Source organism: Anguilla rostrata, chromosome 1 (genome assembly GCF_018555375.3).
Source record: "Anguilla rostrata isolate EN2019 chromosome 1, ASM1855537v3, whole genome shotgun sequence".
Taxonomy (NCBI): domain Eukaryota; kingdom Metazoa; phylum Chordata; class Actinopteri; order Anguilliformes; family Anguillidae; genus Anguilla; species Anguilla rostrata.
Genome location: NC_057933.1, coordinates 37,327,461 through 37,354,772, shown reverse-complemented (window position 1 = coordinate 37,354,772; position 27,312 = coordinate 37,327,461). Strand labels below are relative to the sequence as shown.

Below are 27,312 nucleotides of genomic sequence, written 5' to 3'. Positions count from 1 at the left end.
TCCACACGTTGCTTTTACTCTTTTCTTTTCCAGCCATCTTTCAAACATGTATTTTTATGAATATTATTTTATTGTTGTTGTTGTTATTAATTTGTTATTATTATTTCTTAGTATCTATTCTCAGTAAATGAGTTATATTTTCTTATTTTATTCCTACTACATGATCTCAAAGAGTAAGACTTTATCTAGCGGAGCTAATGAGTGAATCAAGTGTAACGTTAGATGAAACTAAATTGACTGGATGAAATATGTAACGTGAGGCTTGTCCATAAGAATTCGGTGGTGAAAAAAACTACAATGCGCTTTTGTGCAGGTTAAGTTTCCATTTCGCTAAGTGTTGGTTGATTCACTTCGCCAACAGCAATCCTTCTCTCATGTTATCACGACAAAGCTAAATAACATGGCTTAAAATGATCCACGTTAGAAGAGTTTCATCTGCGTTTTTACTGTCTGGTTAGCTTGCTACGATGAGGCGTGACTAGATGACACACTTGCTTGCAATAACACGTTGGCTATTGACACAGCATCATATAGTAGCTAATATCATTATCTCAGATAAAAAACAAACGTGTGATGCATTCAATCACCATTTTATTTTGGGTGGTTATTTATTTGAGAATACAGCGATGTCCTCTGGAAATGTAGATCCTACGCTGCTTATGTGCTCACTGCCACTTCATGAAGGCTTGCTAGCCAGCTAGCTTGCTAAAGTGAACCAAATATGTTAGCTAGCTCGCTCGCTGGATAATGAGGATTGATAAACATAGTGGTCGTATAAACGCATTTAATTAAAAACTTTCACTAAATATACATACCTTTATTGCGGCAATCAAATCTGTGCAGACAAGTCTTACAGTGGAGAATACTGGATGAGGCACGAGTGACAAACGTCTTATTACAGAAGTAGCGCGTCAGCTGCTGCAGTTCACATTTGTATTAGAGCTCCCTCTACTGGATAATTCTAGTAAATAACAATTACAACGTTCGAATAGACAAGTACAGATAAATAATCAATGTTTTTTGTGTTTATTATACTCATTTAAACATCGGGACACATCGGCTGCATAACTGCCAATCCCGATGTCGTCAAAAAAGTCAAATAATGGCCGATATATCGGCCAAACCGATATATCGGTCGGGCTCTAATTATTACGCAATATAATTGGAATTAATTCCATAAAAACATCCTAAATATGTGATAGTTATGAAAATCTCTTTACAATAGAATGAAGGGGAAATGTTTTGGGATTTTACAATTGTACGCAAATATACAAATTATACGATAATCTGTCAAGCAATTATGTGGATTATACTGTATTATCATCACTGTTTATGCCAATATGTGCAGATTTATAAAAGGAATAAAATTCTGAAAAGCCTTTAACGTTGTTTAAGTTACGAGTAACACCAATGACATTACATTACTTTCCACTTAGCAGACGCTCTTATCCAGAGCGAGTTACATCATATTCAACTATACAGATCCAGAACATGCTGGATATATACTGGAGCAATGCAGGTTAAGTACCTTGCTCAAGGGTACAACGGTGGCCTACCGAACCTGCAACCTTTAGGTTACAAGACCAAATCCTTAGCCATTATACTACACTGCTGCCTATCAGAATGACAAAAAGGATGGTGCTACAATTCTTTTAGTGAATGTATAAAAATAACCGAAATACATCAAGATGACATTTGTGTTGATTCATTAATGTAAAAGATTAATATTGTACCTTAAGCTTTGAGTGACAAAAATGAAATGCGTTTCAAGACAGAAATGCCACTATTCCTGTTGAATGCCCCCTTACAATATGTTAATCCCTCTATAGACTATATTTTTCTCCCAATCTGGGAATTTGCACAATGTAACCCTTTAAAAAATATTTAAATTGCTAAAAAATTTTATTCTGAAGACCATAAATTTACATTCTAAATATAGGGAGACGACACGTCAAGTTGACAGTGGCAGTAAAGCGGGACTGACCACAGTTGCTCACACGCAAAGTCACCACCTAAGCCCCTATTTTGAGCCAGGAAAGATCCTGAACGTGAACCTTCTTTTATTCTCTCATGATTTTGATAAATCACCATTTTATCAGCAAAAACAGTCTCATCATAGACTGCAGGTCCCGTCATGTTGCTGCCGGGAATGTCCTTGGCGGAGAGGAAGGTGAGCACTCCAGGAAGAGCCAAAGCCTCCATTTCATCAATAGATCTGCCCAGGGAACACAAGAAAAACTTCGTAAACCACTATCCATCATAACCCACCACAAATAACATTGTGCTCATAGGAAAAAATATGAGCATGTCTAGTATCAGTAAAGCCAAATACTACTAGGTTTAACTGTACAGTTTAACACAGTCATCTAACATGATGAGCATATTCATCATGTTCAACCACCATGTTAAAATCATGACATATTTAACCAAAAGAGGGGCAGCAACAGCCCTTAAAACACAGAAAACACATTATACCCACCATCCATCACGACTCATTACAAATAGCAACTTGTTTACGGGGAAAAGGTATAACCATCACACTTACTGGATATAGGCATGTGCTTTGCTACTGGTGACAAGAGCCAAATAAAGCTCATTTTCATAGTGTGGGATGTCATCACAGTAGACCGCCTCCCCTGTGGCCTGCTTCAGTGCGGACAGGTGCATTATGGGACGTCCCACCACATCAATTTCGCTCTGCCCTGGGGGCACCACCTAAGGGTGTAGCACATGTTATATACTATCAAAAGGTAATGGAGGACATATACATTTACCCACTGTATGATATTTCCTCTTAGTTATAGTCCATCGATCCACACTAGTGGTCTCGACTGGACTACTGTATTGGAAGCACTGCCACTTTGAAATCTATGTCCTCAGTTTCAAAGACATGTGCCAAGTTTGATTTGAGTTCATCCACTGAATGGATGATAGCGGGGAAACATAGCTCAGGAGGTAAGACCGATTGTCTGGCAGTCGGAGGGTTGCCGGTTCAAACCCCGCCCTGGGCGTGTCGAAGTGTCCTTGAGCAAGACACCTAATCCCTAACTGCTCTGGCGAATGAGAGGCATCAATTGTAAAGTGCTTTGGATAAAAGCACTATATAAATGCAGTCCATTTACCATGTTTAACCCCTGTGTTTAGTCTACTAATTAGCACCCATTACATTATTGGGATTTTAAAGCAATAAAGATATAAAATTTATGTAAACATACTCAACATACAGTGCCCTCAATAATGATTGAGACAAAGATGAGGTTTTCTTGATTTGGCTCTGTACTCCACAATTTTAGATATGTAACAATACACTTCAAATGTGATTAAGTACAGATTCACATCTTTTTTGGTTTCTCCATGTATAAATTACAGCACTTCTTACACATGCCACCCATTTCAGGGAACCATAACACTTGGGACAATTGGCTTCATAAGGTTGTTAGGTGTGTTCAATTTTTTCCTTAGTGCAGGTATAAGAGAGCTTTCAATATCTAGTCTTGATTGCTTTCAGAGTCTGTTATTGGTCTTAACATGAGGACCAGAGTTGTGAAAATGACAGTCAAGGAAGCCATTATGAGGCTGAGATAAAAGAACAGTCAGAGACATTGGTCAGACCATAGGCTGACCAGAAATCAACTGCCTAAAACATCATTAAGAAGAAAGAGAGCGCTGGTAAATGCAAAGGGCCTGCAAGCAAGCAAGGCCTCTATAGTTGATGACCATAGAATTCTCACCATAATGAAGAAAAACATCTGTCCAACAGATTAGAAACATTCTTCAAGGGGCAGGCATGGATGTGCCAGTGACCACTGTCCGCAGAAAACCTCACAAGCAGAACAACAGAGGCTACACAGCAAGATGCAAACCACTAGTTAGCCACAAAAACAGGATGGCCAGGTTGCAGTTTGCCAAGAAGTACCTATAAGAGCCTGCAGAGTTCTCAAAAAAGCCTATCTTGTGGACAGATGAGATTCACTTGTATCAGAGTCATGGCAAGAGGAAAGTGTGGGGCCAAAAGGAACTGCCCATGATCCAAAGCAAACCACCTCATTTGTGAAACATGGTGGTGGGGGAGTCATGACATAACATGATGACGAGAACAGGCCATTCAGCCCAACAATTCTCACCATTTTCCTGACTAAATTGTACCTAATGCTACATTTACCTACAGGCTAGATAGTATCTAACACTGTATTAAGCCTGGTCATGAAATTCTAGCATTTCTGCCACTACTACGTGACATCTTCAGACTGTAGAGTGGTTTAGGGTTTCATTTGGTGGTGCTGCTGCCGTGAGAGATATTCCTGGCAGAGGAAAATTTGCATGTATTTCCACAGGAACTACTTGTTGTTTCCAAAACCACCACCAGGTGGCAAATAACATAACGTAACATAATGACGAGAACAGGCCATTCAGTCCAACAATTCTTGCTATTTTCATAACTAAATTAGTGCTCTGATTACCTACAGACTAGATAGTACCTAACACTGTATCAAGCCTAGTCTTTAAAATCCCCAGAGTTTCTGCCTCTACTACATGACCTGGCAGGCTATTCCACACATTGACTACTCTCTGTGTGAAAAAAATTCTTCCTAATGTGTGTATGGAATCTACCTTTTGTTAATTTCCATTTGTCCCCTTGTTCTACTAACAGAACTCAACCTGAAGAATCTCTTGTAGTTCACTTTGTTGATCCCCTTTATAAATTTAAAAGCCTCAATCACCCGAGTCTCCTTTTGTTAAGCTTGAAGAGGTTAAGCATCTTAAGTCTTTCCTGTTATGTGCTCCTAGTTATTATTTCTGCTGTAATTCGTTTTGTAGTAATTTATCTTCTTTTCTCCAGTAGGAGTCGCTCTTTCTCCACAGGCTGCAGGCATGTGCACTGGTCGGTTCCGGGTGCAAATGACCAAATTGCCTCCCCTATAAAAGATGGCGATTCGGGACAGCAGGATCTCTCTCGCGCTCTCTTATTGTTCTTGTAGAGACACTACAAGCTGCAACTACTGTGTTTTGTTCTTTTGTTTAATTGTCATTGATCTTTATCTAAATATTACGTTGTAGAATTCATGTGGTAAGGTTTTCTTTTCTTTTGCACCTTTGTTGTTGTAATTACCCAGGGTAGACTAGCAGAGGTCCGGAAGACTCACTTCCCCATTTCTCCTCTTTTAATTTTGTTCTTTCTTTTATCCCTTCCTCGGCGCAAGTGAGTCTAGAAATCATATTCTGTTCAGACAGCTCAGTCCGGTTCTGGACTGTGAGAATTAGGTTGACATGCTGGCTCTGCCCTGTCTACTTGTTTGTATGTGGGTTTGTATTGTTTTCGTGTCATTTAATAAATATATACTTTGTATTCTTGCGAAAGAACGTTGTGGTGTGTTTTGAACGTGTTTTTGGGCTGACAGCCAGTTATTGTAACTTGGCAGTCTTGGGCCATAACATTTCCTCATAGCTATCTTTCAATCCAGGAATAAATTCTGTTGCTCTTCTTTGAACTTTTTCCAGAGCCTCTGTATCTTTCTTGTAGTACGGTCCCTTGGATTTATACTCAATACTTTTGGCTATATATCCCAGCATCCTGTTGGCCTTTTTTACTGCAAAAGGCTTTGATCAACCATTACTCCCAAGTCTTTTTCAAACTGAGCACATTCCAATTTTGTTACTCCCATTAAATAATCCTGTCTAATATTTTTATTTCCCACACGCAAAACTTTACATTTGGCTAATTCATGTAGTACTTCTTTATCCTCTATTTCAATATCTGAGAAGACTTTCTGAGTACTGAATATGCCTTCCAGTCTGTTAGTAACCTCTTCTGCAGTAAAACTCTTAACAAAATAACTATTTAAGGCATCAGCTATGTCTTCGCAGAAAGGAGCATTCGCAGAAAGCAATGCTCCTTCTTCATTTCTAATGCACCTGATATTCTCTTTCACTTTTCTTTTCTTTTCCTACTACAGTATTGAAAGAAACATTTAGGATTACTTTTTGCATCTACGGCAATTTGTCTTTCAAAGAACCTCTTGGCATCCCGTAGATCTTTTTTAACCTTCGCATGCATATTACAATATTCAGCCCTATTACTCTCAGCGCTGTTATTTTTATTTCTTATACGGTTTCGTTTTTTTTTTCTCAAACTCTCCTGTATGGCTTTGTTTATCCACTGGGGAGAGCACTTTTTCAGGTTACTTTTTCTAACCTTTGGAATAAATGTACTTTGTGCCTCAAGAATAGCACTTTTGAACCTACCCAGCTTTTCATTCACAGTCTTGCAGTTAAGAAGTTTCACCCAGTCAGTATTACTTATATTTGCTCGCACCTTGTTGAAATTGGCTTGTCTAAAATTAAAAATTCTGGCCATATAGAAGGCCTTGTTAATTTTACATAATACATCAAATCTAACTGCAGAATGATCGCTAATCCCAAGTGGCTCAATTACTTCCATGCTATAAATTCTGTCCAGATCATTACATGGCACCAGATCCAGAATTGATTTCCCTCTTTTTAGGCTGATTGACATACTGTCCCAAAAAACTGTCCCCTCACTTTTCCTTGTCCTGTCATCATTTCCCAATTAATAGCAGGGTAGTTTAAGTTACCCATAATAATAGTCTCACAATCCTTACAAGCTTGTCTTATTTTTCCAAAGAGCGTTGAGTTCACACTACTGTCTGAAACTGGTGGCCTGTAACACACTCCTAAGGTAAGGCCCTTTTCATGTTCCCCTATGAGCTTTATCCACATATCTTCACTAGGCACAAGCTGGTCAATTTCTGGAATTTTCTGCACATCAAAATTTTATTTTACATAGAGAGCTACACCCCCAACTCTCTTACTGGATCTATCATTCCTAATGAGTTTGTACCCTTCTATATTATATTCATCCCCATCCTCATCTCCAAGCCATGTCTCTGTAATCCCAACTATGTCATAACCCCTCCTAATAGCAGCCTCAAGTTCCAAAAATGTATTTCTTTATATTTCTAGCATTTAAGCAAAGACATTTCAGATTATTACTTCTACACATCCTCTCCTGTTCCCTCGCCCCCAACCGTCCCATGCCACCCTTACTACAACTTTGCTTTAACAAGACTTTCATCAGTGTTCACACTATTATAGGAAGCCCTGACAGCTTCCATCCTGGCAGTCTGCACTTCCCTACCCTTTTCACTTTCTGACCTCCCTGCCCCCAAAGTCCCTCATTTAAATAATCCTGTGCTACATTAAGCATACGCTAGCCCAGTGCAGCAGTACCCCTCTGATTCAGGTGCAGCCCATAACGCTTGTACAGGTCACCCCTTTCCCAGAAGTAGTCGCAATGCCCCATAAACCTGTACCACTCTTTCCTACACCAGGTTTGTAGCCACATGTTATACCACCAAATAAAATTTTGCTTTCCTCTACTTGCATGTGGTTCCGGTAGTATTCCAGAAAAAAACTACCGTGGAGGTTCTGCTCCTAATCTTTTTTGCTAACTCCACAAATTTGTCCTGCAGAACCTCAAACCTACCTTTACCTACTGTATGTCATTGGTTCCTATGTGAACCATGACCACTGGATCCCTCCCCACTATGGCCAGGAGCTTGTCCGCACACTACAGGAGATCTCCTACCTGGGCACCAGGCAGGCAACATACCGTACGAGACTCCTTTTCATGTGAACAGACCATGCTGTCTACCTCCCTAATAATTGAATCCCCCACTATCACTAACTCCCTTTTCTGAGAGGATGTGGCCATCTGGGTGCCCAGTGGCTCCTCAGTCCTCCCACTCTCAGGGTCAAGAGGCAGATCCAATTCCAGCAAGGGTTGGAATCGGTTGGATATCTCAACCTCTGGAGATGACGCCCCTTTGTGGTGTGCATGCCCTCTTTGTGGTGTGCACGTGCGGCTGCGCCCCACTGCCACCCATCTATCTCTCCCTGCCTGCTCTGGCTTCTCCCCCCTTATGAGGTGTGGCGTGCACACCAAATCCTCCTGGAACTCTGATAATTGTGAACTGTGGAGTCCAGCAAGCTGGCCCTCAAGATCAAGAATCTTGCTCTCAAGGTGCTCAACCAGTTGGCAACGGTGGTGGCAAACTTGCCCTGGAAATCGCTTTCCAGAAGCATGATCATCCTGCAACCCTCACACAGCTTTGGCCACATTTTTAGCCCCTAACCAGGGCCGGATTTACAATGGAGCTAAGAGGGGCTTAAGCCCCAGGGCTGGCAGGCTGGCAGGGCCCTGGTTGACAGTGGAAGTAACCCTACATCGGTTCGGTAGCCTATAAATTTGCAGCCCGTTATTTGTTCATGTGTAGGATATATATAAAGAGACGATGAGATGATTAGACAAATTGTCTGGTTGTTTTTATTTATGGTCCAATACAATTCCTTCTTCTCAAATTCAGTGATGACGTGTAGTTGTTGCACTGTCACGCCAATTTTTATCCGGGCTGCAAAAATGGTCCAGGTGACGGAATGACATTCTAAAGCAGCTGTTATACCCATTGTGACTTAAAGTTTCATTACAGCGTCCGTTGCTATGCCAACGCTGCCAGCCTTGATACATTCTGTTGCGATAAAGATTCAAAGACAACAAATTTCTCTGGTTTAACGGGTTATATTCCAATCGTATTAGTAAACAGCTACACATGTCATCTAACTTTCAAGTAGTTGGCTACCTCCCTGGATATGAAGTAAATGTTTTCACCAAATAAATAATAATAAATGCAATTTTATCCACGGAAATAGCTATAAAAAAAGGCAAAATAAATGTTGTCACGATCGCCGTCGTATATGTCAGAAGGAAATGTCACTGACTAAATTCTTTTTAAAAAGTTGGCTCTCTCTTTTTTCCAGCGGAATAAGCACAACATTACCTACTGATCATAGATAAGATTGCTGTGAGGTTGCTTTCCATAGAGGATTTCAGCTGCATAATCCCGTATTACTGAAAATGCTGTTGAGGTGGCTAGCTATAGAGGTTGAGGTGCGTTGTGTTAATGGTAACGTAGCGCTGGCCAGCGCTAGGTAATTGTTAAATAGCCTAAGGGTGAACTGAAACAGTACTTTCTTTAGCTGATGAGCAAGCGAGCCTGACTGATCTACAGTCAGCCCAAAGAACAAGTAAACCTCATGTCATTGGTGCAAAAATTATTATGTGTTGTTTAGGACTGTCGAATATTGCTACCTGATTAGTCCAGAGTCGGTCCAATGAACAAGTAAACGTAATGTCATTGGTGCAAGAATTATTATGTGTTGTTTTGGATTGTTGAATGTTGCTTAGCTGCTCAGACGTGATTGGTTGGTACAGTCGCTGTCTCTCAAGGCTGGCAGCGTCAGCATAGCAACGGATGCTGCAACAAAACTTTAAGTATGTCACAATGGGTGTAACAGCTGTTTTAGAATGTCATTGTGTCACCCGGACCATTTTTGCAGCCCGGATAAAAAATTAGCGTGACAGCACCTAATTTCAAACATTCAGTATAGCCAGCTGTATTCCCGTTTAAACGTCCAATAAAATGTCCAAAAAAAGCGACAGTGGATGCACAAAAAGGAAGTTAAAGGCCGAAAAGCATAAAAGAGAAGAGGAGCTGAAAGATAAAATACCCAGACTGACACAGTATTTTAGCCTCAAAACAGCAGAAGCACCAGTGTCTGTTCAAACAGGAGAGGTCGGGACAGATATCTCCCTCCCCCGAGGTAACTAAGATCGTATATCTGCCAGTTAGATGCGCATTTGACTGTAATTATACGAAACCGCCTGGGTTATTGATTAGCGCATCTTTATCTCATCCCACAGCCTCATGATTAGTCCGTGTGAAAATGTAACTTTGCTTCATTTCTGTTTATCAATCACATCATGTGTAGTTAGCTGGGCTAGGGCAATATCCGACTGGCATTCAGTAGCTAGTTAGCATTGGGGCATCTAAAATCAATCTAGTTATCTAGCTAGCTTGATGGACAGACAAGTAGCCTAAGAAGTGTTGTTGTTTTAGAGTAATTATTCCTTGTCTGACATAGAACATGAGGGCCTTGGCATTGAGTTTGAGGAGGCACCAGGAGCATCACCTGCAGCGGTAGGATCATCAGAGAGGGTCGGTCTCGGCAGTGAGATTGAGGAAGCACCAAGGGCAGCACCAGCAGTAGGATTAAACAAGCGCAAAACTTTAATGCTAACTCAAAAAAAAAAAAGAAAAAAGAAAAATGGACAAAAACGCCAACCGAAGGAAGCTTCTTGCTATCGTTATTTTTGCAGCGTAGACTGCCAGCCAGATGCAGGCGTCAAAGCTGGGTACACGAAATAAACCAAGCGAGGACACACCTGGGAGAGTATCATCGTTTGGTCCATGAACTCCATAGTGCTAGGTACAATAAACTACCATGCAAGAACTGCTAAATAGCGAATCTTTTATACAGCTTAATTCCGACGTTCGGAATTGATATTTAGCTAGTAGCCTAATTATTGTTTCGGTACTCGTCCCATTACCCGGTACTGTAAAATCACGATGACGATAATAAAATCAAATCTTAGGAAATGAATCGCGTCAGTAATTCATCTGACAGTTGCTCGGTAAAAAGCGGACTGCTAACATGGTAATTTAAACAACTTATTGCTCGTGATTGGCTACTGCAGCGTGACGTCGGGTTGTGTTCTGGCAAAAGTTGATTCTGGTTCAACTTTCTTGCCGCAGGCCGCTGCGTTTTTTTTCGGCACCCCATGCGGCCAACCACTGCCGCAGCCTAAACGCACTACCCCCTATTCAAATGAATGGGAAGACTGCCGTTTCTGCCGCACAACCCTGCGGCAAGCTGACCTGGAGTGAAGCAGCCTAACATTATTTGTTGTCCTCCGTGTGTCCATACATCTGTATCGGTGGTTGTAGCTGTGTCTTTAGCTCCTACTCATGCGTGCAGGATAGCATCCGTACACGCTAACTAGGTTAACTAAAGTAGGCGATCCGTACGTGCTAACTAGGTTAGCTAAAGTAGGTGAAACGCAAACATGTTAGGGTTAGCTAAAGTAACGTTAGGCGATAAAGCTGTGCTTAAAAATGTTGTGCCATACCGCCTGCGCATGCGTCCTACTATATGAAGCACCACCTGCGCATGCGTCCCACCAAACCTCCCTCAAAGGTTGTCCGTGAGTGAGTGAGTGACCACAATTTGCCACGCATAGCCCACGGCGCCAGTTCCTGCTTGCCGTGGGAAAAAGGTTTCAGTAGAGAATGGGGATTTCCGTAGCAAAGACATAGGATGCTGGCCTGCTGTCGTTGATGAGGATAGCCGAAATTATTGGACAACTAAAGGACCAGTGCCATGCCAGAACAGAAACAGTGACTTTTCGGCATCTGAAAAACAATAAACACCAGAAGCGGAGCTTTTCCCAAGAGTCTCTTCAACAGGACTTGGCCAATGGTGAGATGGTGCCACGAGAGTGGCTTCTATATTCTCCTGCTAAGGGGTTGGCATTTTGTTTCGCATGTAAGCTGTTTGGGAGGGGCACATCTTCATTCTCTGGGAGTGGTGGGTTCAGCGACTAGAAACATGCCAACAGGGTTATTGTAGAGCATGAGCGATCAGAGCATCACAAACAGTGCTTGTCACCGCAATGGAAATTACATGGGTAGTCTTGAATTGATAGCCCAGTTTGATTCCTTCTTGAGGGAACACATTGTCCGTTATGGAAACAGTGGGAGGGGGGAGCTGTCCTATTTGTCCAGCACTATATGCAAGATATTCATTCAGTTGATGGGTGAAAAGGTTTTATCTGAGATTGTCAATAAAGTTAAACTTTCTAAATACTTTTCGATTAGTGTAGACTCCGCATCAGACTTGGCCCATGTTGATCAGCTGACATTTATTATGTGATGTGTCTCCAGAGGGTGTAATAGAAGAATGCTTCCTAGAATTCCTCCCCATAACAAGCCACACGGGGGAATCGCTTTTCATTGCCGTGATGGGAGTGTTGGGGGAACTGGGCATTAATTTACAGAACTACCGTGGTCAGTGCTACGACAACGCAAGCAATGTGTCTGGCGTATACAAAGGTGTACAGTCTCGCATCCGTGAGTTAAATCCCCTCACAGAGTGGGTTCCTTGTGCAGCACATTGTCTAAACTTAGTATGTCTCCAGCTGGGTCCAAGACATATAAAAACGAGACTCAGAGAACGCGTATGCATAAAATACATGCCGATGAAAGGCCTGAGTCCGAGTTATCAATGACCGGCAGGCAAAAATTTATTGTGGACGTATTTAATGTCATTAATGACAGGCTATTAGGAGAACTCGAACGAAGATACGCATCCTACAAGGATGTGAGTGAGCGCTTTTCTGTCTTGAATATCCAAATGCATTCTGGACAAGAGCTTCGCTCAGCAGCTATGAAATTACAAGAAAAATACTCCAGTGATTTGCACGATGATTTTGCTGACGAGATTGTGCATTTCAAAAGCTTTTGCGAAAACGAGAAAAAAACATCATCGAGGGAGTTTCTTCAACTAATTCGTAAAATCAACTTGCAAACTGTTCCAAATGTCGACATAGCGCTCCGAATATATCTCACATTGCCCATCACCAATGCATCAGGAGAGCGCTCTTTTTCAAAATGATCACTGATCAAGAATCATTTACGGTCAACAATGGGACAGGATAGATTATGCCACCTCACTCGCATGTCCATTGAGTCTGACATAGTTAGAGCACTAGATTTCACAGAAATTGTAAAAGATTTCTCTTTCGCAAAGCCAGGAAGAAGACCTTTTAGTGATCTACACTCTCTCTAGACTACAATAGTTACACTCACACATACACTTCAAACACCTTGATTCCATATTGTTTATTTATATTGAGTCAAACTGATAAAATAAAAAATTGTATAATATTAATGAAAGAGCAATGTGTTCCGCACTTTTTGTCCTATTTACCTTTCTTTTTTGTACTGATAGTATTTGGACTGATTGCACTGTTTCTGTCATCTGGTTATTAACAATTTCTGTAGTTATCATGGAATAGCCCAGGCTACTGTAAAATGTGTGTGCATGTGTTGTGTTACCTGTGAGGACCTAGCATTTAATTTGTGTTGTATAGTCATATAGCCTTCTTTATGTACAAGTTGTGCCGTGGTTTCCTGTACATTTAGCCTTGATGTTGTCCTTGTCTCAAGTTAGAAATAATTGTTTCCACAAAATAAATTGTTTACTAATTAATCATACCTACTCATCTTCCTTAATATTGTTGTGTTTTCAACTCAGATTGAAGGTACAGTCCTCGATTCTGGCAAAAGGTTGTTGATAATTAAGCTTAATAGCCTCAAATAGTGAAGCAACGTCTTGATTAGCTGCAATAGTGTATGGCTCCGTCCCAGCCACTTTGTTTGTTTTCCATTTAAAAGGCCAAGACCTGAGAGAGCCTGAAAATATTGCGTGATAATTTTGAGGGGGCCCTTTAATTGGGTGTAGCCCCAGGGCCCTTTGTGTTCTTAATGCGGCCCTGCCCCTATCACCCTATCTCTCCCTATGTCTACAGTAAGTTACTGCCGAAATGAAAGCACCAAGACCACACTTTAAAAAACGTGCAGGTGGCTCTGGACAAGCAGCAGAAACCGAAGAGGAAAAATAAATAAATAAATAAATAAATAAGGCATTTTTATCTAACGTTAACTGCTGAATAAGTAACAAGAAAACAAACTACCTGGAATCACTCCAGTTATAATAAACTAACTTATCTAGCTTTATACTAAGTAGCAATGACTGAAGGAACACTTGTATTAGGCAATATTCTAATTATATCCCAGAACAAAATACAACCAAATATTTAACTGGAATAAATTTATAATAAACTACAGCTAATGCTAGTATGTAAAAATGCCACGACAGAGACACCAAGCCCTCAAATTAAAAGTGTGCAGGTGGCTCCGGACATCTAGCAGCAGAAACCGAAGAATAAATAAAAATAAGGCACTTTTAACTATCTAACGTTAAGCGTTGAATAAATAACACTGAAAAGAACTACCCGGAGTAGAATCCCTCTGGTTACAATCAACTAACTTGGCTAGCTTTTTACTAAATAGTAATGACTGGAGGAACCCCTGTACTAGGAAATATTTTGTTTATCTCAGAACAGACTAAACTAAAATTTACCCGGGATCAGATTATAATATTATAATAAACTACAGCTAATGTTAGCATATAATAATAAGGTCAACCTATCTAACTACAATAATATTTTGCTCCTGGGGGGTTCAAAAACCACAGAAAAAAACTTGCGTTCAGCAAGAAGGAGGCCGAATTATCTAACCGGCTAGTTTTCCTAGCCGAGTGCTTAATGGAGAAAAAAGTGGAAAGGTCCCCGTCCCCGAACGGCGACAAAGATTTTCACCTTAGAACCAAAACCGTCTTACCTTACCTTACTATGGGGGTTTTGTTTAAAGCAAAAGCCCGAAATAATATCAAATATACACTTGAAAGCACAATACAGTCCTGTAAAAAACTTTTTCAAACACTCCTCACTCTTTCCACCACAAACAGGAAGTGTGTGTCAGCCACAAGCAATCGAGCAAGAGAGCAGCAAATCAGCATATTTGTTTTGGCATGTGAGCAATCAAAACCATTTCTAACAGTTAACACTTCAATTGTGGGACTCACAAGCAAACTGGAACAGTGGCTTGAGTCAAATTATCGCTGCTCTTATTTTAACGGGAAAGGAGAAAAATACATTTTAGTGACAAGCTGTAAAAAGGGATGTGCTTGTTACCCGTAACATTTTTGTGTGTATTTGAGTGAAATGTACGCATTTAAATTGTTATTCAATGAACTTCGCTGTAAAACTTAACAATAGCCTAGTCAGATAGTTTTGAGCATAGTCTAACATCATCCATGTTAGTTTCACTTAGGATGTAGGGGAGAGTTGGTATAAATGTAATGCTTCATAAATGCAATACAGTCAAAAACTTTTTGTACACTGCTGCTAGTCGCCCTTTGAAGATTGTATACGCGCAATTCGGTCCTATACGAAATGATTAAAAAGAAACTGGTCACATGCTTTGATTTATGAGCACACACCAGATTGGTCTGTATAGTAGACGATTTGCTTCTGCTATTGCTATTTGCTTTTATTGCATAAATAGGCTATGGGGACAAATTAATCAAACTTTTCAGAAAACCGCATCTTGGTCAAAATGGAATGAGCTGTTGTCAATGAGATAAATGCATCCTTTCGCAATGCTGTAAAACAATGGACATAACTTATAGGCTACATGGAAGTTTTGATGTAGGCAACAGTAACTTATGGTAATGGTAATAAAGATCCAGCATAAATTATCCAACATGATTAAATTATGAGCAACTGAAACGGGAGATTACTGACATGGCACAGCTGTTTGAAATAAAATTTCACAGTAAATATTGTGATAATTTGTAACTGGCAGTAGAACTGCAAACTGATTTCTCAGACCCACATACTTCAGTATTTATTTAATGAAAGTGACAAGTAGAGCAGATCGTGTTTCTCTGGTGATGTCTTCTTTAGAAAAGCAACAAAAAATGGCAATGAATTAACCTAAAACAAACATATTTTGTCAATTTTTCCAAATGTGGAGAATATCTGTATCAACTCTTATATGAGGGAATAGTTATTCATTTACTGAGCAAGGCAGGTGTAGGAGCCAAATTCCTCATTTCAGAATATGGTGAAAATTGTATCTTTATTGCCCCATTAGATATTCAGTTTATTAACTTCTTTGTGCTTTGGGATTATTAAATGGGTTTATTATTATATTTCATTATGGAAATCCAATATAGAGCCTTGCCTGGGTCTACTCCCCTTTTTTCCCAATGTTTCCCCTTTACCACTCCTACAAGATGGCAGGTAGTCAGAGCTCAGGGAGGCCCCAGGTAGAGCGGTAACATACAGTTTTTGACCGCACTTAATTGTCAGTTTATCAGCTTATTTTACAGAACAGTTTTTTGTTTGTTTGTTTCTAGTTACAGCAAGTTATTGGGGCTGTTGTGACAAAACGTACTTTGCTTTCAAATAAATGTTGTTTATCTTTATAAAATACATCGTCTCTCAGAATCTTTGTTTGGACCGCAATTCGGAGCGTGTCTAACTGCATACATCATACCTGGAGCCTCAAAGCAAGTTTGGTCCATATAATTGCCTTTGCAGCAGGCTTATGAATGATCACCAATGAATAGCTACTGATTAACGTTAATGCAATGCAAATAAGCACTGAACGTTCTGTAATACAGAGAAAAATCATTAGAAACAGCCCCAGAGGCTCAGAATTGTCAGAAGTTCTCAGAACTGATTAAGTAACTCCACTGACATAGCTCCCTCAGTGAGGTGTATTTCTTGTAGTAGGCCAGTTGAACAGATAGCATTTTATCATCAAACTCAATATCAATTATTTGAAACAGGTAGACTAACTATAACAAATTTTCTTGCGTATTTGCTAGCTGATTGGCTAAAAACATATAATATTCATAAGCAAACCGCTTTTTTGTTAGTTTTTAAAGTTAACTGGTTGTACAACCCTGTGTCCCAGACTTATGGCCCCACGCCTCTGTCTGCAAGGTGCGTTTCAGAGTTAGTTCATAGAAATAGTATTTCAAAAGCCCCTTTAATTAATACTCTTAAACTAGAATCTGATATCTGTTATATTGAGACTGTGTCTGTTCCACGCATCTATGCCAAACATAAAGCTAACCGTGGAATTGATGAGGATAACTTAATTGTCATTAAAACACGGCACGCTGCTATTATTCATAGTGAACCATCCTTAAAAATTGGACTATTAAATGTTAGATCACTCACTCCAAAAGCAGATCTTGTCAACGAATTGATAATAGACCATAATCTGAGTGTACTATGTCTGACTGAAACTTGGCTAAGACCTGATGAATATGTTGCGATTAATGAAGCGTCTCCTGTGGGTTTCATAGGTACTCAGGTGTCACGTCCATCAGGGAGAGGGGAGGCGTTGCAGTTATTTACCAGTCCTTATTGAGTCTAGCGCCTAAGCATGGCTATATGTTCTCCTCTTTTGAAGCTCTTATTACAAATTGTGTACAGCCCGATCTAGCTAATGAAAGTGCTAGCCGGCAGTCCTTTTTCTTGTGTCTGTTTACAGGCCACCTGGGCCTTATTCTGATTTCTTAAGGGAATTCGCTGAGTTTTTATCACACCTTGCAATTTCAGCAGATAAGGTCATAATTGTTGGTGACTTCAACATACATGTGGATAAAAATGGTGACCCCTAGGAACAGCTTTTGCCTCTATTATTGATTCCATTGGTTTTGTCCAGAATGTTTGTGAGCCTACTCACTACCGTGGCCATACCTTAGACTTAGTTCTGTCACATGGTATTAGTGTGGTAAATCTTACCATCGCACCTCATAACCCTATACTGTCAGATCATTTCCTTATTACGTTCAATATTAAGGCATCAAATCCTCCTATATCACAGCCTAGATATTACTACAGCCGCTCAATAAACCCTGAGGTTATTCCAAAGTTTTTAAATATGCTTCCGGAGTCATTCCTCTCCATAGAAGAAAAGACTGATGAAAATGCTGATGAAGCCGATCTGGACCAATTGACCAACCAGCTAACCTTTACCCTCAGGAACACTCTTGATGCCGTTGCCCCCCTTAAAAGAAGAAACCCTAGTCAGAAAAAGCACACTCCGTGGTATAACGATACCACCCGGGCCCTGAAGCAGTCCACTAGAAAATTAGAGCGAAAATGGCGATCAACAAAGCTAGAAGTATTTCATCTTGCATGGAAAAACAGCTTTCTTCAGTATAAGCAAGCTCTTGCTTCTGCTAGATCTGCCTTTTTCTCAAAACTTATTGAACAAAATAGACATAACCCAAAATTCCTATTTAGCACTGTGGATAAATTAACTAAAAAACAATCATCAGAGTTTTCATCTTATCCTTCCAACCTTAGCAGCAATGCCTTCATGAACTTCTTCGATCAGAAAATTGAGGCTATTAGAGACCAGATTTCCAAACTGTCTCCATCTTGCACTATTCCTGTTCTTGCTAATAAACAGCCCCGCACCTGGTTACAACAGGAAGATTTACAGACAGCAGTACTGAGCTGTTTTATGCCCATTAGCATGATTGAGTTATCCGAATTAGTTATGTCTTCAAAACCGACGACTTGTGTACTCGATCCTATTCCTTCAAACTGGATTAAAGAACTATTTCCAGTACTAGGCCAGCATATCCTAAAAATCGTTAATACATCCCTAGTCACAGGATACGTACCTGAGTCACTAAAAGTGGCAGTCATTAAGCCATTATTGAAGAAACCAAACTTAGAACCCGATAAATTGGAAAATTATAGACCTATTTCAAACCTTCCATTTCTTTCAAAATTATTGGAGAAAATTGTTGCTAAGCAACTAAGTGCATACCTTAGCTCTAACGGTATCCATGAGGTATTCCAATCTGGGTTTAGACCCCACCACAGCACAGAAACCGCACTTATCAAGGTTACAAATGATTTACTACTGTCAGCCGACCGTAACTCTGTGTCGGTTCTTGTGCTCCTCGACCTGAGTGCAGCTTTGATACAATTGACCATGGAATACTCCTGGACAGACTCCAGGCCTGTGTTGGACTTCATGGACAGGCACTTGCATGGTTTGGTTCATACCTCTGTGACAGGAAACAGTTTGTCAAATTAAAAGAAGATGAGTCCAGCTCCTCAATAATGAAATACGGTATTCCACAAGGATCAGTACTAGGACCAGTACTCTTCTCGCTATATATGCTACCACTTGGCAATATTATCCGGGGACATGGCGTAGAGTTCCACTGTTATGCGGACGATACCCAGATTTATATTTCAATGAAACCTGGCGAAGCACTGCCGCTTTCACGGTTAGAGGCCTGTATTGTAGATATCAAGGTTTGGATGCTTTCAAATTTTCTGCTCCTAAATTCAGACAAGACTGAAATGTTGGTTTTAGGTCCCAAAATATTAAGGGAGAAATTGTCTACTCTCACCTTAAACTGTGATGGTTGTTCGGCTGAACCTAATATGGTCGTTAAAGACCTTGGTGTCACCATTGATCCTGATCTATCTTTTGACACCCATATAAAAAACACATCCAGAATTGCCTTCTTTCAGCTGCGCAACATAGCTAAAATTAGACATTTCCTGTCAGTCGAGGATGCTGAAAAATTGATCCATGCATTTGTTACGTCTAGGTTAGACTACTGTAACGCCCTGCTTTCTGGCTGCCCTAATAACTCGTTAAAGAGTCTCCAGCTTGTGCAGAATGCAGCTGCTCGTATCCTGAGCAGAACTAAGAAGTATGAGCACATTACACCAGTACTAGCGTCGCTTCACTGGCTACCCATTAAGTATAGGATAGACTTCAAGGTTTTGCTCCTGACTTTTAAAGCTCTGCATGGACGTGCACCTGTGTACATATCGAACCTGCTCCTACCTTATAAGCCCACAAGGTCACTCCGATCTCAAGACGCAGGCTACTTGGTAGTCCCAAGAATTTCCAAGAACCTAAAAGGTGGTAGGGCTTTCTCCTACAGGGCCCCACTACTGTGGAACCAGCTTCCATTATTTATAAAGGAGTCAGACACAGTCTCAATATTTAAATCTAGATTAAAAACGCACCTCTATGCTCAAGCTTACAATCAGTTATAGTCTGGAGACAGGGTGCGAGAAGCCTGTAGTCATAGAGCTTTCTAGGTGGCAATCCTTTCCTTACTGTCACCTGTCAATCAGCTGTGACCCGACTTTACATGGGCTGGCTCTTGATAGGCGGGTATGGTTGTCTACCCCTCATGACTGCATGGGCTCTCCATCCCTGTCCTAGTAGATATGCAGCCATATTCTACTCCTGGCGGCGTCCCACAATACATAGCACTGGCACTTACTCACTGTCTGGTATATTGCAAATCCCTTAACTGCTGTTTCCACCCTCTTCCCCACGCTGCCGGCGGGGCTCTTGCCCCAACCCTCGAGAGTGCTTCGAGAGTCGTCTGGTCTCCCCCACCTCTGCGGTCCAGCCCCTCCTTCGTCATTGCCTCCACCCTGCCCACATCTGCCGCCACCTGCTGTTCCCCATCACCGCCACCTGGCCCCACCCATCATCTGAGCCACATCACTTATCATATCTTCTGCATAAACTGGCTGACATGCTGGTCACCAGTCGGCACCCTGAGCCGACCAGAGGAGGATGGGTTTCCCCCTTGAGCCTGGTTCCTTCCAAGGTTTCTCCCCATCTGCCACAGGGAGTTTTTCCTTGCCACTGTTGCCTTAGGCTTGCTCCTGTGGGGGTTTAGGCTAGGGCTGTCTGTAAAGCGTATTGTGACAACTGTTGTAAAATACGCTATATAAATAAAATTTGATTGATTGATTGATTGCTTCATGCAATGCATGGTGGCAGTTACATCACATCATAAACATGCATTACAGGGCTTGACATTAATGGTAACCCTGAGCTACCAATCCATCAGAAATGGGTATCTTTTTGCTAACTGGTTGCCAGTCAGGTCAGGCCAACGTTACCAGTTCCAGTTTCTTTTTATTTGGGATATAGAGTTCAATGGAGAGAACCAGCAGGTCAGTTACAGTACAGCACAGTGCAGATATGAACACATTTTCGCACTTGTTCATGTTGCGCATGTGACGCTTCACAATTGTGCGTCTATTGTTCCCTAACCTAAATGTAGGCATAGTGTAAACTAGAGACCTAAATATTATGCCCATAATTACAGCAGCGTTTCAGCAAGTTGGAGCTCACAATCCTCAGGCTAAATACTCCCCCTCTAGTTTAGGTGGTTCTTTCAGAACAGGGTTGAAGAACTGAGTGTAGGCCAAAACAGACTATGGTCTGTTTTGGCCTACACCAAAACAGACTATGGATTAACATCCATTTAACTAGTTTATAAAATACCGAAGCCAGTAGGACGAGAATCAGGACGAGCCTACAATATACCATTGCTAAGTGGTTTAAACCTGACTCGACCCCACATGCACAATCCTTACAGACATATATGCGTACACATATGCCCACACACACCCATAAGCAATATTCAGAGGGAATTCTGCCCTCTCTTCCCCGCGTCAATTCAACAATTACACAAATTGTATCACTGGCGGGTTCCGCTGCTGTACGCCACTGAACACCCACCAACACTGGTCAAACTATCCAGTCACAGGCAACACCACCGACAAACATTACCCAACCAAGTTGGGGCGTACAGAACATTGATAATCCTGTTAACTGGAGGGGTAACACTCAATGTGATCAGAGCGGCCATATCATGTATTTAGCTTAGTAGGGCAACACAAAAACAAATACAAAGTTAACCATTCGGTGGGTTGTTGGCATCCTGCAGCAGTTAATTCTCCGCTGCTCTCTCACCATCTTCTTCTTCTTTGCATTTGGTTGGTGGATTGCTGCTTACATCGCCACCTACTGTGCTGGAGTGTGAGGTCAGTCACGGTCTACCGACATTAGATTCTTCTGCCTAGTCCTGTTATTCTAAGAAAATTAAAAAGAACCTTACCCACCACCTCTTCCCCCTTTCCTCCCCCTATTATCTCACGTATACCCCATCCACGCCCAGTTTCTCTGACCCTCAAACATTCTCTCCCTGTCTAGATCATACAATTCGCAAGACATCAGCACGTTTGACCGTTTCGTCCACTAAGCACTCATATAACCCTGTTTTGTCTACCAATCAATTTCAGAGATGAATTTAATCTTGTAACCTACTCCATATAATTTCCTCTCTCCTACAGATGCAGCTCCCCACCTCTTCTTTAACTGATTTATGTATTATAAAAATTCCTCCCTTTACTGCTATTGTCCCATTGCATTTGACAGATATTGATCCCTGATGAACACATCAAGGACTTGACTTCCCTATATCCCAGTGCTAACTGTATATCAACGCTTTCTCTTTTTACAGCAGTCCTAGCCACAGCATACATGTTCTCATTGCCTTCCACCCCAGCATTGCAGGTATCCAGCAAAAACAGACCACCACTCCCACCCTCTCCAACACCAACAGCAACACCATTATTTCCACAAGCAAATTCCCCCTATCCGACCTACGATACCGAAGCAGAATCACTGCACAACACTGAAGCAGAATCAGAGCATATCACTACTGAGTGGTTTGACCTCCTCTACCCATCTTAATCCTGTGATCACTGCCATCATCTCAGCCATACACACTGACACACAGTCTGATACCCTAGCATTCAGCCTGATGTCAAATTCAGGAATGTATACCCCTACTCCCACCCTGCCACTGACTAGGTCCTTAGACCAGTCTGTGAATATTTTAAGAAATTAGTAGTATTTTCCATCTATATACCTCCCCACACACCTATTTACATCCTCTCTCTCATCCCATTTTTTCCTGGCATCAATCAAATCTAAATATACTCTAGGTCTTGGAAAAAACCATGATGGTGTAGGAAAAAACACCTCTGCGAATTGTAGATCAGTAAGGACAAGTAATGAAAACATATCCGTTTTAATAATCCTCACAAAGTATAATCAGTCTCATAAAATTAATCAAATCATGATTATGAATTTAAATACTAAATATTAAAACAATAACCAATGATATAACTTGCATAACTTCTTTTAGGTGGTAGGCTCAAGAATTTATCTGAATAATAACGGTTTAATAAAATAGAATTTATTAAACAAACAACAAACTAAAATCATTAAAGGTCAAATATAAAATGAAATCAAAGAAAAACTGTTTTGCATGCATCTAGTCATGCATGTACTCCAGCACACGTGGGACAGGGAACAAAAGCTCCTCTGTTGGAGTGAACTTATGAATCAGCTTTTAGCATGTGCTGCTAAAAGCTGGCCTGGAATTCAGGGGAACGGCATGGATAAAGGCTATTGAAGTTAGCTACGTCTACCTAATGTCAGCATACCTTTCAATTCTAAATATACAACACCACATGTTGAATATGTTAGTTTATGAGAGATCACAGATCTCGGTTAAAAGGATGGCAAACTGTAAGCTAACGTTAGTAATAGAGTATATACGTTAGCTTTGTGGGCTAGGTGGCTGTAGCTAATTAAGAGATGCAATATAATCTAAACACAAACAATACATACAATCAATGACAATTCCTTAAAAACAAAGAACAAACATAAGTTTCCTAAGCTACTTGATGCCTGGATGTTTGTCAGTCTTACTGGGAAGTGCAGATGACTCTGGCTATGTCCACACCAGAGGAGGCTGGTCCATAGAGGCAGAGGAGGTTGCTCCTCCTCTATTTTTGAGAGGCAAGAGGATGATCAAAATATAAAAAAGGTTGAATTGGTTGAAATAAACCATAACCAAATCTCAGTATCATTTATAAAATATTTTTTCTCTCTTTGGAAAAAATCCATTATTGAAATTCTGATTAAAATGCTTTAACAGTGACACCTGCAGGGCAGGCAAGAGGGGAAAGGGCAGTCTGTGTGAAGTGGTGGTGGGGGGCAGAGGAGGTCGGGCTCCTGCTGTCCTCCTTAGGGCGGGATCTCCTATATCAATTTAATGTACTTCATTTTTTTCATGCTAATCTGTTATTGGCTAAAACACAAAATGATGCTCCAAGGGAGGACGTCCTCCCTAACCAATCAACAACCAGAATACAATATTGACATCGTCTTAGTCCAAAGATAATTTCCAAATTTCATCTTCAATTCTCTACCACTGTATTGTATTATAACGTGCAAATTGCAAACTACTTTTAAAACACATCACTAAAAAAATTCATTTTATTTAAGCCTTTTCAACCAGAGGAGGCTGGTCCATAGAGGCAGAGGAGGTTGTCCAAATTTCCTTTTTTCAGATTTACGTTTCCGTTTTTTATCGAGCAGTAGCTAGCTTAGCTAACAGTTAGCTTGTTGTAGCAGCCCTGAGGGACTGAGCTAACAGCGAGAATGGATTTTGAGGGGAGTCGTGCTGCTATTGCTAACGAGGCAATTAACGGCAGTGTGAGTGAGGGGGTCACGGAGAGGCATGGACGCAGACGCAGAGAGTGGGATCGGGAAGAATATCTTACGGATTACTTGTTGTCACAGCCATTCCACAGTTTGGATTACGCATCAGGTGAGAATCAAGACTGCTGGACGACCAGCTCCACAGATAACCATGATCAAAAATGCTAATTCTAGTGACACATTATAGACACACAAGGTTCATTCCCATCCAGAGCCGGCAGTGATTAGATGTGTCTTTCCCTCTCGTTCACCTGGCCCCTTTTTTATATTCATCCTTTGTGTTGTAATATGATAATAAACCACAACGGGCTGTCCTGTTATTGGAAAATAATGTAGGGTCGCTTAACCAGCCCCAAAGTAGGCTACATTATTTTCCAATAACGGCCCGGAGGGGTTTATTCCACTTATACAGCGGGTTATACCAACAATGACTATATATGGTTACTTTTATATTTATAGATTTTTATCGATTTAATCAGCTGAAAGTGAAATATTCTTCCGCAGGCGATTGGGCATATTATTTTACCGTTGTCAAGCAAAACTCTGGTTGGTAGTTCCATTTGCATCGTTGTTAAGCAAAAACCTCTGGTCGTTAATTCTATGAAAACAATGATTCTATCAAGAAAAAATAGTTCCTTCTCGTTTTATGCCATACAGTTAGCACCAATTTTGGTCATTTTTGTCATTACATTATTTAATAAAAATGCATGAAACCATAAGTCAATCAAATTCATCTCCCTAACACTGTCTTTCTTTTTAAATGGTGTGGTCGCGCAATGTAGACATAACCCTCTGAAACGGGTTTTGAATTCCAGCTACCTTCATGACAGGTTCGCCGTCACTAGTCACCTAGCCAATATTAAAATTCTTGGTTTTAGGTCAGAATGGTCTCACGGCATGCTTGTCATCCCAGCTAGCTAGCTAACTGACTATTGAATTGTATTTAAAACGGCGGTTACTATAAACGCAATCGTTCACAAACATACGGATGAAAATGAGTCCCGTAGCCATGAGTTATAATGTGGAATGCCTATTCTACTGTCCAAATAAGGGACAATTCCGATTTGCGCAATGGCTGGCAACCGTAAATAAAGCTAGCAACAGTAACTAGAAATGTGAGTCAACGTTGCCATCAACTGTGAAATTGGACATTGAAAAGGGAAGGGGATGTAACAACAATTCAAAAGCAAAAGAATAATGTTGCTGTTTAAACTGCGTTAGAATGCTGGATTTTGTAGTGCATTGATTTTACAACTGTTTAAAGGCCGAGGTGTCCCTTTACTGAGAAATAATGCCCACCCTCGGACCAATCAGAATCGAGTATTCAGCCAAGCCATTGTATAAATGATAATATGATATTTGTTCCTTATGGAAGATGGGGATAAACCTCAGGTGCATTACTTACCTTAGTTGTATAGTAAATTTGCATTAGATTGCTAGTTGGATTATTGCTACATTTGAACATAATAACATAACATAACTTGAACATAAGAAAATAGAGATAAATAGCCAACTATTGTAAAATAACATGACACCGTGGGTTGGTTTTCTTCCAGTCCTCCCCAATTTTTTGAGTCACTAGCCGCCACTGGTCCACACTAATGGTGAAGCCACACTATACGCGGCCCTGCCGCGCTGGGGGGGCGGGTGGCGGCCAGACCCCGCAAGGCATGTTGGGATTGCCGGCGGCGCGGCGAGAGGCGGCGAGGCCACCGGGGAGATGGCAAAAATTCAACTTTGACCCCCTCGCCGCGTCGCGATAACCAATCTGATTTGATCTAATGATCCGTCAAGTAAATTGTCCCTATTTTTTTCTAATTTTAGTTCCACATTCTATCGTTCCACAATGAAGGACCAAACTCGTAATTTCCGTATCGGGTTTCCCAACTTAATAAAATCTCCTACAGAGACATTGATAAGAGGAACGCAGCGTGGAGAAAAGTCTCTGAAATTGTCGGTGGCTCTGCAATGTAGTTATCGCCGTTAGCTACTATCACTGTCCAGTCTGAATAAAAATCATTTTTGCAGTAACCTAGCTCTGAAAAATGTTAATAAGCTGCCTAGCTGGGCTGTCTAATGTCTAGCTATAGCGAGTAACAACAAACAATAACAAACAAAAAAAATCTTCCTAATGTATTAGTTGCTAGTTGTTCGTTTCTACCAGCCACCTAGCTAACTGACCAGATATAACTTTGAAGGCATTATCTGGCTAATTAGCCAGACAATATTTTTGTTGTTGGTTGTTACTCACTAGCTAGATATTAAACAGCCTAGCTAGGCAGCTGACTAACATCTTTCAGATCTAGGTTACTGCAAAAATGATTTTTATTCAGACAGGACAATGAATAGCCTATGAAACACGATATTAAACCCGGTCAACATTTAACAAACACAACTGTCTGTCAAAAATGGTGACACGCCCACAAACAGCCGATTGTGGGGACGCGGCGCGGCGACAGGCGGCCGTCGCCACGTGTAGTGTGGCTTCACCGTAATACGTTTTCGTTTTAAAACGCATACGTTTCGCTACGTTTACGCCTAGCGTCCACACTACTCCAGCGTTTTGAACCCCTAAAACGGAGACTTTTGAAAACGGTGCTGACCCCGTTTTAGTTTGAAAGCTCTGGGATTGCATTTTAGTGTGGACGGGTGGAAACGGAGACTTTTGAAAACGATGACACAGACACCCACATTCGCTTACTGATTGGGTCTTATCCGTCACAACGTGTCCTTCCCTGATTCGTCATGCCCCTATCACGTGACCCTTTTCCGGAAGAAAACAAATGACAACTATCAGCCTTGACTACCAGCGGTTAATTCAACATGGATAACGAATTACAGGCATTGCTAACCTTGTTGTCTATGCTAGCAGCTGTTGTGCAGTTAAATTCTGCATTTTATAATACTACGACTACTGCCTACATGCGCAGGAGACAAGCTATTATTCAAGCGATTTGCGACAATTCCTGTATCTGTTCGTAGTATTTTCTGCAACCGCAGAGTAGACAATCTGCTCCCTGTTTACACCGGCATGCGCATGCCCAGTGTGATATGCGTTTTCAGGTGTGTTAGTATGGATGGAGATCATTTGTGAAACGGTGCTAAAATGCTTGTGTGGATGGAGATTGTTTTCATTTTAAAAGCCGTTTTAAAATGAAAACGTATTAGTGTGGACGTAGCCTCTGTGTCGTGCTGGCTTGTCCAAGGGAACTGACTTCAGCACCTGCTGTGAATCTTTTCTGCTGTCAGTAGAAAAGCTGGTCCTCGTTCTGCTTCTCTTTCCTCCTGGAGCTGGAAGTTACTTTACTTGCGGTCGGAGGAAAGT

At 41.0% G+C, this 27,312-nt stretch overlaps 1 protein-coding gene across 2 annotated transcripts in view; it reads right to left on the bottom strand.

Annotated features, from left to right (window-relative positions):
- Positions 1-27,312, bottom strand: part of xdh (xanthine dehydrogenase) — a 333,897-nt gene that overhangs the window by 146,035 nt on the left and 160,550 nt on the right. For both annotated transcript variants that reach the window (XM_064308058.1, XM_064308050.1), the window contains 2 exons: positions 2,546-2,715; positions 2,089-2,215 (listed from right to left, as the gene is read on the bottom strand). In XM_064308058.1, coding sequence (XP_064164128.1) covers positions 2,089-2,215; positions 2,546-2,715 — 297 coding nt within the window. The remainder of the gene's footprint in view (positions 1-2,088; positions 2,216-2,545; positions 2,716-27,312) is intronic.